Source organism: Diaporthe amygdali, assembly GCF_026229845.1.
Source record: "Diaporthe amygdali strain CAA958 chromosome Unknown NODE_8_length_1307975_cov_65_857355, whole genome shotgun sequence".
Classification (NCBI taxonomy): domain Eukaryota; kingdom Fungi; phylum Ascomycota; class Sordariomycetes; order Diaporthales; family Diaporthaceae; genus Diaporthe; species Diaporthe amygdali.
The window spans coordinates 427,450-442,563 of record NW_026517028.1 but is presented as its reverse complement, the minus strand read 5'-3'; the positions used below and the strand labels follow the sequence as shown (position 1 = coordinate 442,563).

General features: G+C 54.5%; 4 protein-coding genes across 4 annotated transcripts; all 4 read left to right on the top strand.

The window, feature by feature from the left end:
- Positions 1–1,258: 1,258 nt before the first annotated feature.
- Positions 1,259–5,742, top strand: J7T55_013367 (C2H2 type zinc finger domain-containing protein; the record flags this gene model as incomplete). Its single annotated transcript, XM_053141156.1, has 10 exons — positions 1,259–1,410; positions 1,629–1,821; positions 2,010–2,149; positions 2,217–2,405; positions 2,667–2,718; positions 2,776–3,446; positions 3,511–3,780; positions 3,840–4,826; positions 5,130–5,502; positions 5,623–5,742. The coding sequence occupies 10 exons, from the start codon at positions 1,259–1,261 to the stop codon at positions 5,740–5,742; spliced, it is 3,147 nt and encodes a 1,048-aa protein (XP_052995710.1).
- A 2,403-nt stretch (positions 5,743–8,145) lies between these two features.
- Positions 8,146–10,098, top strand: J7T55_013366 (uncharacterized protein; the record flags this gene model as incomplete). Its single annotated transcript, XM_053141155.1, has 1 exon — positions 8,146–10,098. The coding sequence occupies one exon, from the start codon at positions 8,146–8,148 to the stop codon at positions 10,096–10,098; it is 1,953 nt and encodes a 650-aa protein (XP_052995709.1).
- An 875-nt stretch (positions 10,099–10,973) lies between these two features.
- On the top strand, positions 10,974–12,817 carry J7T55_013365 (uncharacterized protein; the record flags this gene model as incomplete). The annotated part of the gene is made up of 3 exons (XM_053141154.1): positions 10,974–11,346; positions 11,416–11,662; positions 11,731–12,817. 3 exons carry the CDS (start codon positions 10,974–10,976, stop codon positions 12,815–12,817), a joined length of 1,707 nt encoding a protein of 568 aa, XP_052995708.1.
- Positions 12,818–14,234: 1,417 nt separating this feature from the next.
- On the top strand, positions 14,235–15,086 carry J7T55_013364 (l-isoaspartate(d-aspartate) o-methyltransferase; the record flags this gene model as incomplete). Its single annotated transcript, XM_053141153.1, has 1 exon — positions 14,235–15,086. One exon carries the CDS (start codon positions 14,235–14,237, stop codon positions 15,084–15,086), a length of 852 nt encoding a protein of 283 aa, XP_052995707.1.
- Between the last annotated feature and the right edge of the window lie 28 nt (positions 15,087–15,114).

The following is a 15,114-nucleotide window of genomic DNA, read 5'->3' as shown; positions in this document are numbered from 1 at the left end:
GACATTGTGCGATCCAAGGTTGATTGACGAAACTTCGTAATCTACTGCGGTTGAGAAATCCAGGGTATCTCGGTACATGTTTGTCTGATAGATAGCCCGCTTCTCTCATGGACGGCTATCATCGCATCGCGAAGAGAAGGTTATCGTATCCAGCGTGTAATGGGTCATACACAGGCCATATGGTCCAGGACCTCTGCCACAAAGGGAAGTGCAGCTTTCCGTTCCGGGCATTCCAGAATATTCTCGCATAGGCATCCTGCAGATGCAAGTCATCTGAGCCCGTTGGCGAGTAACTCAATCTAGCCGAATTTTCAAACCGGGCTCTTGGGAAAACAGTCTACCTGAGAATCTCTAGAATCTGTCCTGTCGGTTTGTCCGCGCAGAGCTTCTATTAGGGGTAGCTTGCAGGCACTGGTGAGGGCACTTGTACCAGCTACTTTGGTCGTGTTGCATGATGAGAGTTTGGAAGCCTCGGATACACACTGAACCAGTATTCAGAGGAGGCCCCCCGGACGCAAACTGAGACTTCTCAGATGATCACGTCTGGGTCACACTTTACAGTGTTGCCACAATCGTCCCCCAGGAGGGGCCAGACTGACCAGAAAAACGCAAGCAAGGTGGATGCAAGACCCTCGGCTGCTTGACAGAGAGCTTTGTAATGGCCGGGGAAGAGACCATACATCCTTTCCTGCAGCGCAACGCAGAAGTGACTCTTGTGACTCTGTATATTGGCTGCATGCTCCCCAGGTAGAGTGGATACTCTGCGCAATGAGCGAATACTGCAACCGGGTGGAAGTGATGCTGTCACTCATGGCTGCGCATCGCTTGCCTGCGCTGGCTCACTGACGATCCCGAGCTTGCAGCCGGCGTGCGACTGTTTCAAGTGAGGTCGGGTAGATGATGAGGCCAAGAGAGGGACCAGAGAAAGTTTTGGGCTCAGTCGCAGTGCCGTGGCACGCAGAGCAGACGTCAGTGAGCGAGTTGAACAATGGGAAGGACACTGATGGAATGGACACTCGTCGAGACTCTCTGGTTCTGCGTAGGAGCCATTGCACGGACGAACATTAGCCCATGTCATGTCATGTCTGCGGGAAGGACCGAACCGCGAACCCGGAATGAGGTGCTCGCTTATCTTGGTCACAAGAGACGACAAGTGTTTTTGGTCGAGAGCTCTCGGCGTGCGTGATGAATGATGCTGCATGGCAGCCCGAAAGAGGCAGTGTGAGCCACAGGAGGGCCGGTCTTCGACCTGTTCCCGATGCAGGTCGAGTCGAGTCGAGTCAATTCCATTCGAGAAGGAGACAAGACAACTCTTACCAGGATCCACCAGACCGTGGAGAAGAGGGGCCAGTGGCAGGGCGGGGGAGCAATGTCGACTGAGATGGAGAGCGGCTGTGGTTATCACCAACAGTAAGCACATCATGAAGAAACGGAGTTGAGTCTCGATCTGGTAATTCCCGTCCCGTCGAGTCGGCCGTTGGGCGTCAAACGTGGACTGAGAAATGAGAGTAGAGCGAGGTCTCGACGGGAAGGCACGTGATCTCCTGGTTGCCTGGTTCCTTGTTCCTTCCTCGATACGAAGCTCCCTTCTTGACCGGAGCTGGTGTTTCCTTGGCAGAGATACCCAGGCACGCCAGGGCCTGGCAGTGCCCATCAGGTGGCCTGCAGCCACCCATTCTCCATTCCCCAGCGCCTTCCCATTGGCCTGCAGGTGGCCCTTTCACCGAGAAGCAGCCCCCAAAGGAGCCCCTCGTTGCCCCCCTAAGGAATCCGAAAGTGAGGCGAACGAGCAAGCGAGCCGGCAGGCTGGTAGGTGGCTTGGTAGGTCTTTTGGTTGCCTTGCTTGCTACAGATGTTCTGCTCTGTCCTGCTCTGCTCGTGTCTGGTCACCTACCCACCCACCCACACTGGTCCACGCCCTTCGTCCTGGCAACCATCCAGCCCACACTCTCCCCCCCTCCATGCTCCTCTCCATCGCATTTTGCTTCGTCCAAAAAAATGGCTCCTAGAACACAGCCCACCATCTCGTGATCTATTCCATCGGCACGACGGACGCCGGGCCCATCGCGTCGACATCCACGTCCCTGCGGATGGATGTGAGGATCAAGCAGCATCTGGCTCAACGTATCGATGCGAGCCCGCGACCTTGGTGATTGAGCCGACGGCAGCACAGGATTCAGCTGCCCTTTTGATAGTGCCAGCCACTGTCCGCGCAGGCTTTTGCCTGGTTCGCCCGGTTCGCCTGGTTCGCCTGGTCCGCCTTCAGGCAAAACTGAGGACCCCCAGCTTCCAGGTCCTGCCGTGCCGTCCGCTCTGCATGCCCTCGCGGCCGCCCATGTGCCTCAACGGTCTTCCAACCAGCCAGTGACAGCCTTCATCCAGTCCAAGTCCGAGTACGCCACCGTGTACGCTCCCACGGTCTTCCTTTCATCCCAAATCACTTATTTGGGTTTGCTGGTGTCCGTCCATCATTGCCTTGATCAACCTGAAGCTTGCACGCAACCCATCTCCGTGACGGCTAAGCAGCGGCCCTGTTCGTCTGCGGCGTGGACCTGTCCCAGGCGGAGCTTCGAGCCAGCTCCGCAGTCTGTACGATTACTACTAAATATATGTACGTGCTCTGCGACGTCACCTTCCGCTGAGAGCACAGGTTGATGCTGTCGTAGCATCATGGCTGACCAAGCCTCGTTCGCCATCCCGGAGCCCCGCTCAGCTTCGGTATGCTGTCTACTCTTGCATTGTAAACCCGTTCGTTCTAATTTCTCATCCGGATAGACATTCATTGCTATGGGCGACCGAGGTCTGCAGCTCCCTGCCTCCTCATTCACAGGCAGCATGGACGGTCGTCCGCGCCCCCTTGAGCCCGATCTGAACAGTGGTGGAATTGTGTTGCCCGCCCCCATTTCTGGTTTCATTGATCCCCTTGGTGATTTGCAATCTTCCGCCATCAATCGGAATCCCCAATCGCCTGAAAACTTTGTGCGGCCTGCGACACGCAACCCGATCCTAGATTGGTATACCTCCCAGGAGAAGCCATGGGACCCTATCCAGGGCCGAACTGCACCCTTACCTCGAGCCGGAGACCTACGAGGCGGCAAGTTGAATTACCGCCCAAGTGGACCCGCCTATTCCGTCTATCGAGAAACCCATGTGCCATCTGAGTGCGAGACAACGGGCCCCGGCGCACTGCCGTCAGACTCTGGTTACCATAGTAGGGCCACGCAAAGTGTCTTTAACGGCTCTACTTGCGGGGATATCGACCGCAGTGGTGAGAATGGGAGCATCTCAAGCCACCTGGCTGGCCTCCAAGTCGATCGCCCGGCTTTCTCGTCAGAAACCTGGAGACAGGCGTCCTTGCAGGCGACTCCTTTGCCTTTGAGTGTAGAGAGCGGGAACCTGGTGTGCCCGACCTGTCGTCAGAACGTCAAGACAAAGTCTGAGTTGAAGTACGTCCTCTCTCACCTCGCTCGTTGAGTCTGTTCGAAAGCTCAAGCTAAACAATGCGTCAAGAAAGCACAAGCAAAAACACGAGAAGCCCCACCGCTGCGACGTCCCCGGCTGCACACGCACCGAGGGCTTTAGCACACCGAACGATGTCGATCGGCACAAGAGAAGCTGCCATCCCGACCAGGATGCTAATGGCAAATACTATAGGTGCATCGTCGACGGTTGCCGCAAAAAGGACAAGAAATGGCCCAGGGCGGATAATTTCAGGCAGCACTTGAAGAGAGTCCATATGATGGATGCTCGGGATGATGATCTCGAAGCTTATATATACAAGTGAGTCGCGATGTGAGCTCCTCTTCTTCTGTTGCAGGATGACTCATTTTATCATTCAGAGACAGTCCTCGTGCAGACACCGAATTCGCTGGCCTGGGATCCGTAGGGGACGGCTTGCGGATGGACGCCAGCCATCCCGGTAGTGCCATCCATTCTAGCAATTGGCCGTTCCTCGATTTGAGGACAACACTGCAAGCAATTCAAGAGCAAGCGCCGAGAGACTCCAGCAATCTAGGCTACCCGGGCCAGCAGATGGATCCATATCAGGATGGAAATGTCACACAACAGCAACTGCACTTCATGACGTCTAATGGCACCGACGACCAACTTTCACGAGCTGCAATGCAAATTTCTCCAGCTGATTCAGCAAATGAAAGCGTGTCCTCACAACTTGAAGACACACAGTCAGAACCGCAAGAACAGGACGCCTTGGAGCATGTCCATCGGGCAAGCCCGAACGAGCAGTTCATCGAATCGGACTACTTGAACGATGGTTCCACGCACGAGAGCGAGCTGTGCGATGAAGAAATGCCCTCCATCACACAGGTCGATCTACAAATACCGGCTACTGAAGAGCCTAGGCGTAACCCGGAGGACATTGTGCGGCCCTCTCAGGGCAACAACGATTCGATATCGAGCGAATCAGAGAGCGGAGATACCCAAGAAAGTCTAATTAGGCTGGAGGATCACGCATCGCAAGACACTGTGTCTCTAGGCATGGCGACGACAGCAAGTGTCTCTGACCAACGCATGTCTGACGAGACAGTCAATGCCATGCAAGCACACTACGGCACCGGGCTTGAGCTATCAACAGATGGATCAAGTATTATCAACGACAGGAATAGAGCATCAGAGTTGATAAAGGCCCTTGAGAACCAAGGAACTTTGGCAGAACTTCTGGAAGAACTCGGGTATCACAAGCCGAGAGAATCGGAAAACAGGACCCTGACAGCCCCCTCACTTCCCAATGTCATAGGTGACCTTGGTCAGGTGGTCTGCGACGAGCCGAATTGTGGCAAAATCTTTCCGAGGCCTTGTGAGCTCAAGTAAGTTCAGCGTCCCATTGCCTTTCCCTTCTCTGGCTAATCGAAGCAAAGGAAACATAAAAAGCGACACGAGAAGCCATACGGCTGCACTTTTCCACAATGCACAAAGCGATTCGGCAGCAAGAATGACTGGAAGCGTCATGAGAACAGCCAACATTGCCAGCTTGATTTGTGGATGTGTAAAGAGCCGAGCCGAGTTGATCCAACCGAAAATTGTGGCAAAGCCTGTCATCGTCGCGAGCAGTTCAAGTCCCATATATCCAAAGACCATGGAATAACCGATCCGGCCGAAATTGACCGCAGACTGGATTATTGCCGAGTCGGGCGCGACGGTGAGAGCAGATTTTGGTGCGGCTTTTGCAAGGCCATTGTCGAGACGAAGGGGAGGGACCTCAAAGCCGGAATCGAGCGCTTCAATCACATTGATGATCATTATTCGGGCCGTAATGCTCCCAGAATGGACATCTCCGAATGGAAGAGCATGGACCCTGAATTCCCGACAAAAGATATGTCCTCGCCAGGCTCGGGCCGCGACAACCTCAGCGGATCATCCCAGGCAGTGTCCGCTCCTTCCACCAGCTCTGCAAACGGTCGCAAGAGAGAGGCCATTTCCGAAGTACAGCAACCGAGGTCTCGCAAACGGCAACGGGCTGCCCAAGAGACAATGTGGTTTTGCGTATGTATTCATTGTTTCACCTGTCGATTCGTGAAGCTAACCTACATCTGCTTAGTGTCACTGTGGTAATCCATCACTGACCAGCACAACTGCAACTTGTTTCATGGATCACTGTGATAGCCATCTCAGATGCAGCAATTGCAGGGTCCACTCCGTTCCCCCAGAGCAACGATTCGGGGCATGAATGATGACTGTCTCACTGGCATGGAAGAGACCCAGGCTCTTGATTGGGCTACGTAATCAATATCACGAATTTCTCTGTGTAGGCACGACGGCTTGGAGTTTACTGGGGCTTAAGAGTGTCGAGGAGGCACTGGTGTTATTGGAGTTAATTTGGACCGAATATTTTGGCCTATCAGTGCCATTTCAAAAAGGGGAACCGCAGAGCTTTCAGATCTGACAAACCGGGGTACAACGGATGTGATGAAAGGGCGGGGGCCAGGAGGCAGTTCCAGCTATGCGACCAAATTGGGTCGCCCGTCCCAGGCAAGACGACCTGGTCGCCTTACAAGGCGACTGCAAGGGTGCTGTTCAGAGGCGGACTAGAAGAAAGCGACTGAAAACTTCACGGACAAGCATGCGGCTAGTCTTGCTTGCCTTCTTCTGCAATGCAACGTGCCCTTTGGGGCGCTTGGCAGCTTGCTGCTCCCCCACCCCGTCACCAGCCACAACCTCACCTCAGCGTACCTATACTGAGCGACTTGAGTGACTTGTGGCTGTAGTTCTCGGTGCCGTCGCTACTTCTCGGGCTTGTTTAGTTGGGTCATGGTTGGGAAGATCGGCTTTCACTCAAGCTTGAAGTAGCCATCACCACCAGAATCCATCTGCTCGGCTGCACGAGTATTATTAGGTCATTCGAGGTCATCTCCGAGCAGCCAGTCACCATCCCATGGATTCAAGTCCTCATTTGGGGTCCAGATTAAACAGCGACCTCCGTGGTTACCGCCGATGTGACTGTGCGGCTCAAAATTGTCCAACTCATTGCCAAATCGAATGCCCTCAACTGAAATTTCAGAAAGGAGCCGAACGGTTGGTTGTGCTGTGCCACGCGCTCGCTGTTCTCACCCTCCACTGACAGCGATCTTATGGATGATCCGCCTCTTCAGCTGCATCGAGTACGTGGAAGGGGTTACTCTGAGTCGTCTGACCCCTCACTGAGAGATTGTACTCGACAAGGGTTCGACGCCCGACGTGAGTGAGAGGTGCTGCGTCAGGCTAGTGTGGTGGCCTCCTGTGCGACCACACACCACCACCAACCAGCTCGTGGGAAAAATCTGACATTGGTGACTTGGCTGCCAAAGAACTGCGCGAAGAAGCTCCAGAACATTGAGCTGACCAGTCTCAACAACTAAGATGCTTCTTGGCGCTCCCGGACGGGGCACGACATCGGCCAACAACGCCGTTCGGTCTCGTCGAGTCTGCCTTCAGTTTGCCTTGCACGTGTGCCTCATGAGTTCAGTATGAGCCTGGCGGCCAAGGCACAAACTCAAGATCGCTTTTGAGAGGGTGGAGTCGACACTGTGTGCCTCGTCCTGACTACGAACTCTTTTACGGGTTGGAATTTAACTAGTTCATCTGCGTCAGGATCGCGATCCCAGAAATCAGCACACGCATTTTGAGACGGAAAGAAACAGGGAACCCCAGAGCAGAGCCTCAAGCTGAACCCAAGGTGGTATCATACAGTTGCTTTTTCACCAAGCCATTTGGTCTTGGGCGGTGGAGGACACCACATTTGGGCGGTTCGCGAACGGCAAAGGAGGGGGCCATGATAAGTCAGCTCACGCCTGATGGGGTGTGGTCCGGTAGCACACAACCAGGCGTTACGGTTACAATCTCCTTCCGTGAGCAGGGGCGCAGCTCCTTTGTCCACTTTTCTGACCCTCAAGAGCACATCCGAACCCCTTCAGCTCTGTGTGCCGTCATTCTGTTGGTCAAGGCGCCGTTGGCTGCATATGCAAGGACACCCAGGCGAAGCATGGCGTCAGCACGGAAGGAAGAGACCAGCGGGAAAGGATCGAGTAAGATTGGCCTGGGAGGTCCTCGAGTGGGCTGGCTCAATCGGGCGAGCTGTCACCGTAATGCTTCATTGGCTGAGCACAATAAGTCTCCATAAAATGCGGCTCTGCTGGGAGAGACTTTCGGGGCTCTACAGCGAAGCACACAGCCAGTCCACGGCAGTCAGTGGTTTGTCTCGTTCGTTCTGCTTGAGTCGAGTCTGGCGATCTCTTATACATACCCTCAAGGCATTTTACTCCGCCACCCATATCGCCATGGCTTCCATCACCTCAATCCACTTCAGTGAAGTGTTTCTCAAGTGCTTGCTATCGAAATATCCACCCATTATATAATATTCCATTGCCGTCTGCCTAGTGTTGGCCCCCTCTCAGCACTTAGTATCTGACCCGGCACCTCCCCTGTGTGGGACCTCGTAATTTCGTCGTTCACCAGCTGACATCTTCACACGAGGCTGGCGTTCCTTCACAGCCTTGCTTCTTCTCTCCTTCGACTGGTGTCGTCCAAGCAATTGCTGGCCTCCTCTTGCAGGTGCCTCTCCTGCAGGTCCATGTCCTTCGGTCCACCTTGCAACCTACAAGCGGCGCGCCAACGGACTCACTGGCCAAGTTGAAACATCCATCAGACACAATGGAGTTCCCTTACTTCACCTACGATGCTCCCTATCAGTGTTTCCCTCATGACCACCAAGAATACACCGGCCAAACATTCACCGACGAATTTGACACTACTGGCCAAGATATTGTATTGAACTTCCCAGTTCATGATGCTTCAGTGGAATCCTTGTACCCCTATGGCCACTCCTCAATGCAGAGATTCTTGAAAGACACTCAACGGGCTTCACTGTTCAACCCTATGCCGCAGTCACGTCTTCCCGGTGTTGCACAGCCTGTCAATCCCATTCCACCCACAGCACCCCATGGCCGCCAGGGATCTCCGTTTTCCTCGAACGAGCCGTCGAGTTGCAGCAGTGCTCAGAGCCCACACGCAGACACCGAGCATTACACAGACAACACTCCATCAACACCGTCGGAGGGAATGTTCTTTACACCATACGCTTCCGCGCGCGAGACCGAGTGCCAGTTTCCACTATTTGGCATAGGTGAAGCATCTAGTGAGACCCGCCAATTTATGACAATGGGAGACTGCAACAAAACTGAAGACTCAAAGACTGAATGGGAAGACTCCGGCCATGCCATTGACTTCGAATCGCCTCAACAAAGCTTCACCTGCGATAGCCGGGCAACAGAATCCGCCGATATAGGCAGTGTACCGACACAGACATCTGTCGCCGTTGGTTACCACCGTTTGAACAGCCCAGAAGATGCACCTACAGTTGTTAAAGATGAGATCCTGATCCCTGAGCAAGTTGTTCTCGTTGAGAAAACAACGAGTGCATATCCAAGTCCTAGCGTTGGAGCGAGCGAAGACGAGCTGGAGGAGATAGACGTCGTCCCTCCTCAGAGCGAGGATGACGACGATGATGACGACTATCACCCAGACAAGAAACGTCTCGCTTCCGCCACCCCTCGAACCAACAAGCTCAAGAGAGGCGCAGCCAAGAAGGCGCTTGAGAAAGCCGCCCCGAAAAGAGCGAGGACAACATCGTCAGGCCCGTCCCTCAAGATCCTGCCACCTCCGAGTACCAGGAACCAAGGCTGTTTTCCCTGTCCAGAATGCACTCACTCGTTCAAAGACGAGTGCACTCTCCAGAGCCATGTCAAGAAGCAGCACACCCGGCCATTTATTTGTGTTTTTAGATTCGCCGGGTGCGATTCGACCTTTGCCAGCAAGAACGAGTGGAAACGCCACGTCATGTCCCAGCACCTCCTCCTATATTACTGGCTCTGCGACATCGATGTTTGCGCGCACAACAAGAACGACCCGACCGCGCCTCACTCTCACAGCAGCAAGCGAAGCAAAAGCCGCCGTACCGACAACGCCGCTGGTAGCGAACCAATCGGACCGCCTCTCCCTGACGGTGCAATCTTCAACCGCAAAGACCTGTACACTCAGCACCTGCGACGGATGCATACGCCTTCTCACATCAAGAAGACGGGGTCCGCAAAGTCGTCCAAGAAGGCATCGGCCACGGCGCAGGCATCATCGTGCACAACCGCTGCCGACTGGGACGACCACATCAAGATCCTCCAGTGCCAGGCCTTGCGCGAGCGGTGCCAGCTGCCAGATTATATGCAGTGTCCCGCTTCCCGCTGCAGCCAGACCTTCACTGGCGCCGACGCGTGGGACCAGCGCATGGAGCACGTCGCAAAACACCTCGAGAAAGCCGCTACCGGGGCAGAAGACAAGGTTGTATTTGGCGGGCCGACAGACCCATCGCTCATGGCATGGGTCTCGAGGCCCGATGTTGCCGTGGCCCGCCAGTTGGAATCGACTGGGGCGTGGGTGCTGAACAACCCGCTCAGGGCGGCGGGCGAGAGCCGTGCTACAGGCAGGAAGAGGTCGGTGCCGTCTACTACTTCTTCGCCTGTGGTTAATGTGGCTTCCCCTACCGTCACGTCCGTGGCAAGTGAGATACATGTTGAGGATGAAGATGAGGATGCCGAGGGGGAGGAAGAGTGAAGTAGTTCAGGCAGACACAGTTTGGCTTTCTTAATTGGCCTATATCGGGTTGGATTAGATGTTTTGGATACCCCTTTCCCCATACTTAAACAGGGCAGCACCACCCCCTTTGTCTCCTTTTCACCACATGGTGACGTTCATCATGATGGATCTCATGGTGTATTTCTATCGGTACATATGTATTGTCACGTTTAGTTTATAAAGGTACCTCATGATTCACGAAACCACATGAATACAATAACTTCAACACCACCGATCATTCTTGGGCTGTCTAGATTCAAGACGTTTCCTCTTCTTCATAGACACAATACTTTTCTTACCCATCACAGCTAAATCAAGACTGTCTTTCCACCAGCAATGCAGGTTCTCGTGATGAAGATCATTCGGATCATGCGTCATTGGGACGGTTGGGTCCCCTGAGTTGGTATCACCATTACACCATCATTTCTGTTGAGACTTCTTCACAAACAATATGGTCTGAACAATCAAAGGTCTAAGGCAATTCTGATCCTTGTCCTCCGAGGAAGGGTCATCAATGGCTCAATTGTTCCCTGTCGCTTTTGAATAGGTCAGAGTCTAGCATGTCTCCATTCACTGGTACATACGGTGCCGGTCTCGATCAGATGCATCTCCTTTGGAAACTCTCACAAGTGCACCCCGCCAATAATTTGCTACACCGCAGGCTTTATTGATACATTAACGTTTTATGTTGAATGAGGTTGCGCCGACGTCTCACAAAGGACAAACATAACTTTGAGCAGCAGGTCGCACCCGTCTTCTCCTTTCCACAACGATCCCCTCGCCCCCGAGCACCACTGCTCGTTTGGCCAGTCCACGCTTCACCTCTGATCGTGAACATTACCAAGTTGTCCAAGATGCCTGCCATTCAGCAGCTCTCGCCAGCTCGCTCCCACAGCTCTGCGAACAGGTCTGTTTTCGACGACGGCGACAGTGCTACGTCTGTGACAACTTATAAAATGTACCGCCAGGAGCGGCAGAAGCCAAACAAGAGGCAGAGGTCAACACGACTCGTCGTCGCTGTCCTTGCGCTCCTCGTTTTCATCACACAATTCGGCGCTAGCCTGTCTGACGTCCCTTCGGTCCGCCTGCTGCAGGAGATAATCTGCCGCAAGAGCTACGGTCTTGCCCCCGACAGCTTGGTCGCGGAGGAGAAGTGCCGCGTCGACTCGGTCCAGAGTCAATTGAACGTTCTTTCCACTGGCGGCTTGATTTTTGGGTACCTACCTGGTTTGTACTAGGCTTCCTCGTATCTGTCTTCTGGACTCTTTGCTCACAGCCCACCTCTTTCGATCCTAGGCATTCTAGTCGCGCTTCCCTACGGTACGCTCGCCGATCGACGAGGCCGCAAGCCAATCCTGGGGCTCTGCATCCTCGGTATGGTCTTGTCTCAACTATTGTGGATAGCGGCTGCTTGGAATCACGCGCGTTGGGACTTGCGCACCGTCTGGCTCTCGTGTCTGCCTTTGCTCATCGGTGGAGGGGAGACCGTTGCGGAGGCTATGGTCTTTGCCATTGTTGCAGATGTCGCACCAGAAGAAAAGAGGTGCGAGCTCCTGGCGTGTTCACAACGTGTTCTAAGCTTTGGGACTAATGCTGACAATCTGGTGCCAGGGCAACTTATTTTCAGCTTGAGATCTGCGCCGTCCTCCTCGCCGAAGCCATCGCGCCATTCGTTGCCTCGGCCATGATGACTTACTCGATCTGGGCCCCGATCCTCGCCTCGCCGGCGATTATGTCCTTGGGCGGGCTTTGCATCTGTCTAATACCCGAGACACTCGTTACGAAGCAGATTGTATTCGATAATGCCCGCAGAAAAGTCACGCCTTGCATTACTACCACGTCCGTGCTCCCAGACCGATTCTATACAACCGTTCCCGAGGCTGTGGAAACCACATCCATGAGGTCTCAGTGCCGCGCATCCATCAGCTCGACGATCCGCATGCTCAAGGCTCGCGACATCCTCGTCCTCATCCCCAGCGCCTCGCTCACGATCCCAGCCGCGACAGTGACCATAGGCATCATGCTGCGGTACATCCCAATCCGCTTCGGCTGGACACTGGAACAGACGGGCATGGTGCTGGGCGTCCGGACGGGCTTCAACATCCTGGTGCTGCTCATCTTCCTACCCCTGCTGAGCAATGCGCTGCTATCGCGGCAGGACGACAAGGACCGCGATCTAGTACTGGCGCGCATCTCGGCGCTCCTGCTGGTCGCGGGCCAGGCGGTCTTCGCCTGCGCGCCCAACGTCGCCACCGCGTGCGCGGGCCTCGTCGTCCTCACGCTCGGCACCGGCCTGCCGTCGCTGTGCCGCGCCGTGCTCACCAGGCTCGTGGACCGCGACTCGGTCGGCCGGCTGTTCGGCGTGCTTGCCGTGTGCGAGATGGCGGGCTACCTCTGCTGCGGGGTGGGTTTCGGCGCCGTCTTCCAGGCTGGGCTGGGGCGCGGGCTGGGCGATGATTGGAAGCCCCGGGGCGCGGGGTGGCTTGCGCTGGTGTTCTACGTCGCGACTGTGGTTTATGTCGTCTGCGCCAGTCTGCTATGGCTTGTGAGGAAGGGCTTCCGGCGGGATGATTGTGATGCGGAGAGTTTGCACTCTGCGGCGTCAGCGGCCTCGTCGCTTCATGAGGTGAGGGTCCTGGCGGATGGGAGGGTCATGAGAAAGCACCCCAGCTTGGACAGTGTTGCTGTGGCGATCTGAAAGTCCCGAGAGCGAGTTTGAGCAAGCCGATATTTGGTAACGCGAGGCTGCTTGGTGATCTGGGCACTGGACCTGCTTTACTATTTCCATGCCATAAAGTCCCTGGCATTGTCTTTCACAGGAGAACACAGGTCAAGCCGTTGCTCTTGTGTTAGCCTACGTAGAGCAGCAGCCAGTTCACGATTTACACTATCCTTGTGTACGATTTAGTAAAGCCCACTTCGCCTTATCTCTGGAGCAATAGGCCATTCTTGAGCTGAATGGCAATACGCCCCTACGGATCCCGCAAAAGAAGATATCAGGGCATTCAAATCCGCCCGAGACTCTAGGCCGGGATGGACCTTTCATCGCCCAAGCGTTCAGTGGTGGCTGGGACATGCCGAATTGGAGCTCTGCTGGTCTGTGTCTCAGACCATGGCCCTTAGACACCAATGAGTAATAATCTGGCCCGACTTCACTCCTCGCCTTCAGTAAAGTGCGAACTTGTTCTATGCCCATGACGTTGATGTGTGTGTGGTTTAGCGGAGAAGGCCCGCTTGAGTCAACAATGGTGTAAGATGATTGGACACCCTATTACCCTGATACCCCCGTCTACCTACCACATAGTCTCGCTGGCACTTTCATATTTGGTCTTTCAAAACAACACATCATACTGCCAATTCCATACAAAATTGTTGTGTTCCTCCCTTCCTATGCTGTGGGACAAAAACTCAAGAGGCTGGCTGAGGCTGCATGCATGTGTTCGGGGGGGCTTGGAATGCTGTGGTGGAAGTTGATCTTTTCACTGCAAGACAATTCGTTGAATACCTGTTGGTCAGCAGAGAAACTCTTTTACAGTTGCAATCTTTCCGCCCTTTTCCTAATATTGAAATTCAGGCCATCCTGCCTGGCAGGAACGCTGTATTAAGGTGTAGGTTTCTGCTGCTCTTGTAAAAGCGTTAGTTGACAATTGTGTCACACGGCCTCGCCAAGCCCCGCAGTGAGATGCGTCATACCGAAGCTGCAACTTATCAAATGCATTAGGGAGTTTCATTTCGTAGTCTCGCAAGTGATAGCCTGCAAAATTGTACGATTTGCCCGGGCCCGCGGCAACGAGTGAGCTTTCAAGCAGCAATCTGATGACCCGCAAGTTGTTGCCTCACTCAGCAGACCACCAATAGGGACGGTCAGAAACTTCGAGTGCGGGATTTGCTTGTACATCGTGACTGGAACCTCACAGAACATGGTTTGACTGTTCCGCCGGGCTTACTCACCTTGCGTGTCGAGATGATAAGGCAGTGTTGGCCCTAAAGTAACAACAACATACCAACCAACCAACATCAGTGGTTGTCCTGTCATCAGAATCTTTTCTGGAGGACTAACTGTCTACGGCTACCAACCAAACCACGTCCCGGGCCGCAAATTGACATCATACAGGATGGCACAAGAATTCGGCTCCGAGACCCAATCTCAGTCCGCGCAGCGAATGTACAACACCCGTGCCTCCAATTACGAGGACTCCTGGCATCCAGACTACTCCCGGCGTTTCGTTGCCCTCGTACCTTTGAAGCCAGGCCACCGAGTCCTGGATCTCTGCTGCGGCACGGGCTTGGACGCGTTTCTCGCGGCTGAGGTCGTAGGCGACCAAGGAGAAATCGTTGCTGTGGACGTCTCGAGCGGCATGCTCGAGCAGCTCCGTGAGAGACAAAACCAGGAGCCGGAGCTGGGCGGACGGATCAGAACATTCAACCATGACGTGACAAACCTCGATGGGGTCCCGGGGCTGGAAAAGGGCAGTTTCGATGCCATCTTGTGCTCCTGCGCTTTCGTCCTGCTTGAGCATTCGGCGCAGGTTGTGGCGCATTGGAAGGAGTATTTGAAGCCCGGCGGCATCATGGCGATAGATGTCACGCACGAGTGGAACCTGCGACCAGGCCTGGTTCTTGAGCACGCTGCGAACAGGTTGGGCGTAAAGTTCCCGTCTAACCGCCTGTGGATACGGTCGATCGAGTCATTCAAGGAGGTCCTGGGAGGTCAAGGGATGGCGGTTGAGAAGGCAGTTGAGCTGGAGAGGCAGTCGGGAAAGGGGTCGGTATTCTACGGGGTCGACGAGGCCGACGACCAGTTCGAGTATTTTATGAATGGCAGCCTGGCGCAGAATGTTGCCTCGGAATCATTCAAGGCCAATGCGAAGCCGTTGTTCCGGGAGGAGTGGGAAAGGATAGCGGTGAATGGGAAGGTCGAGAGCGTCGACGCGTCGTACGTGTACATTGCACGAGCGCCTCAGTAAGCAAGATTGGCTGCTTCGGAATCTATTC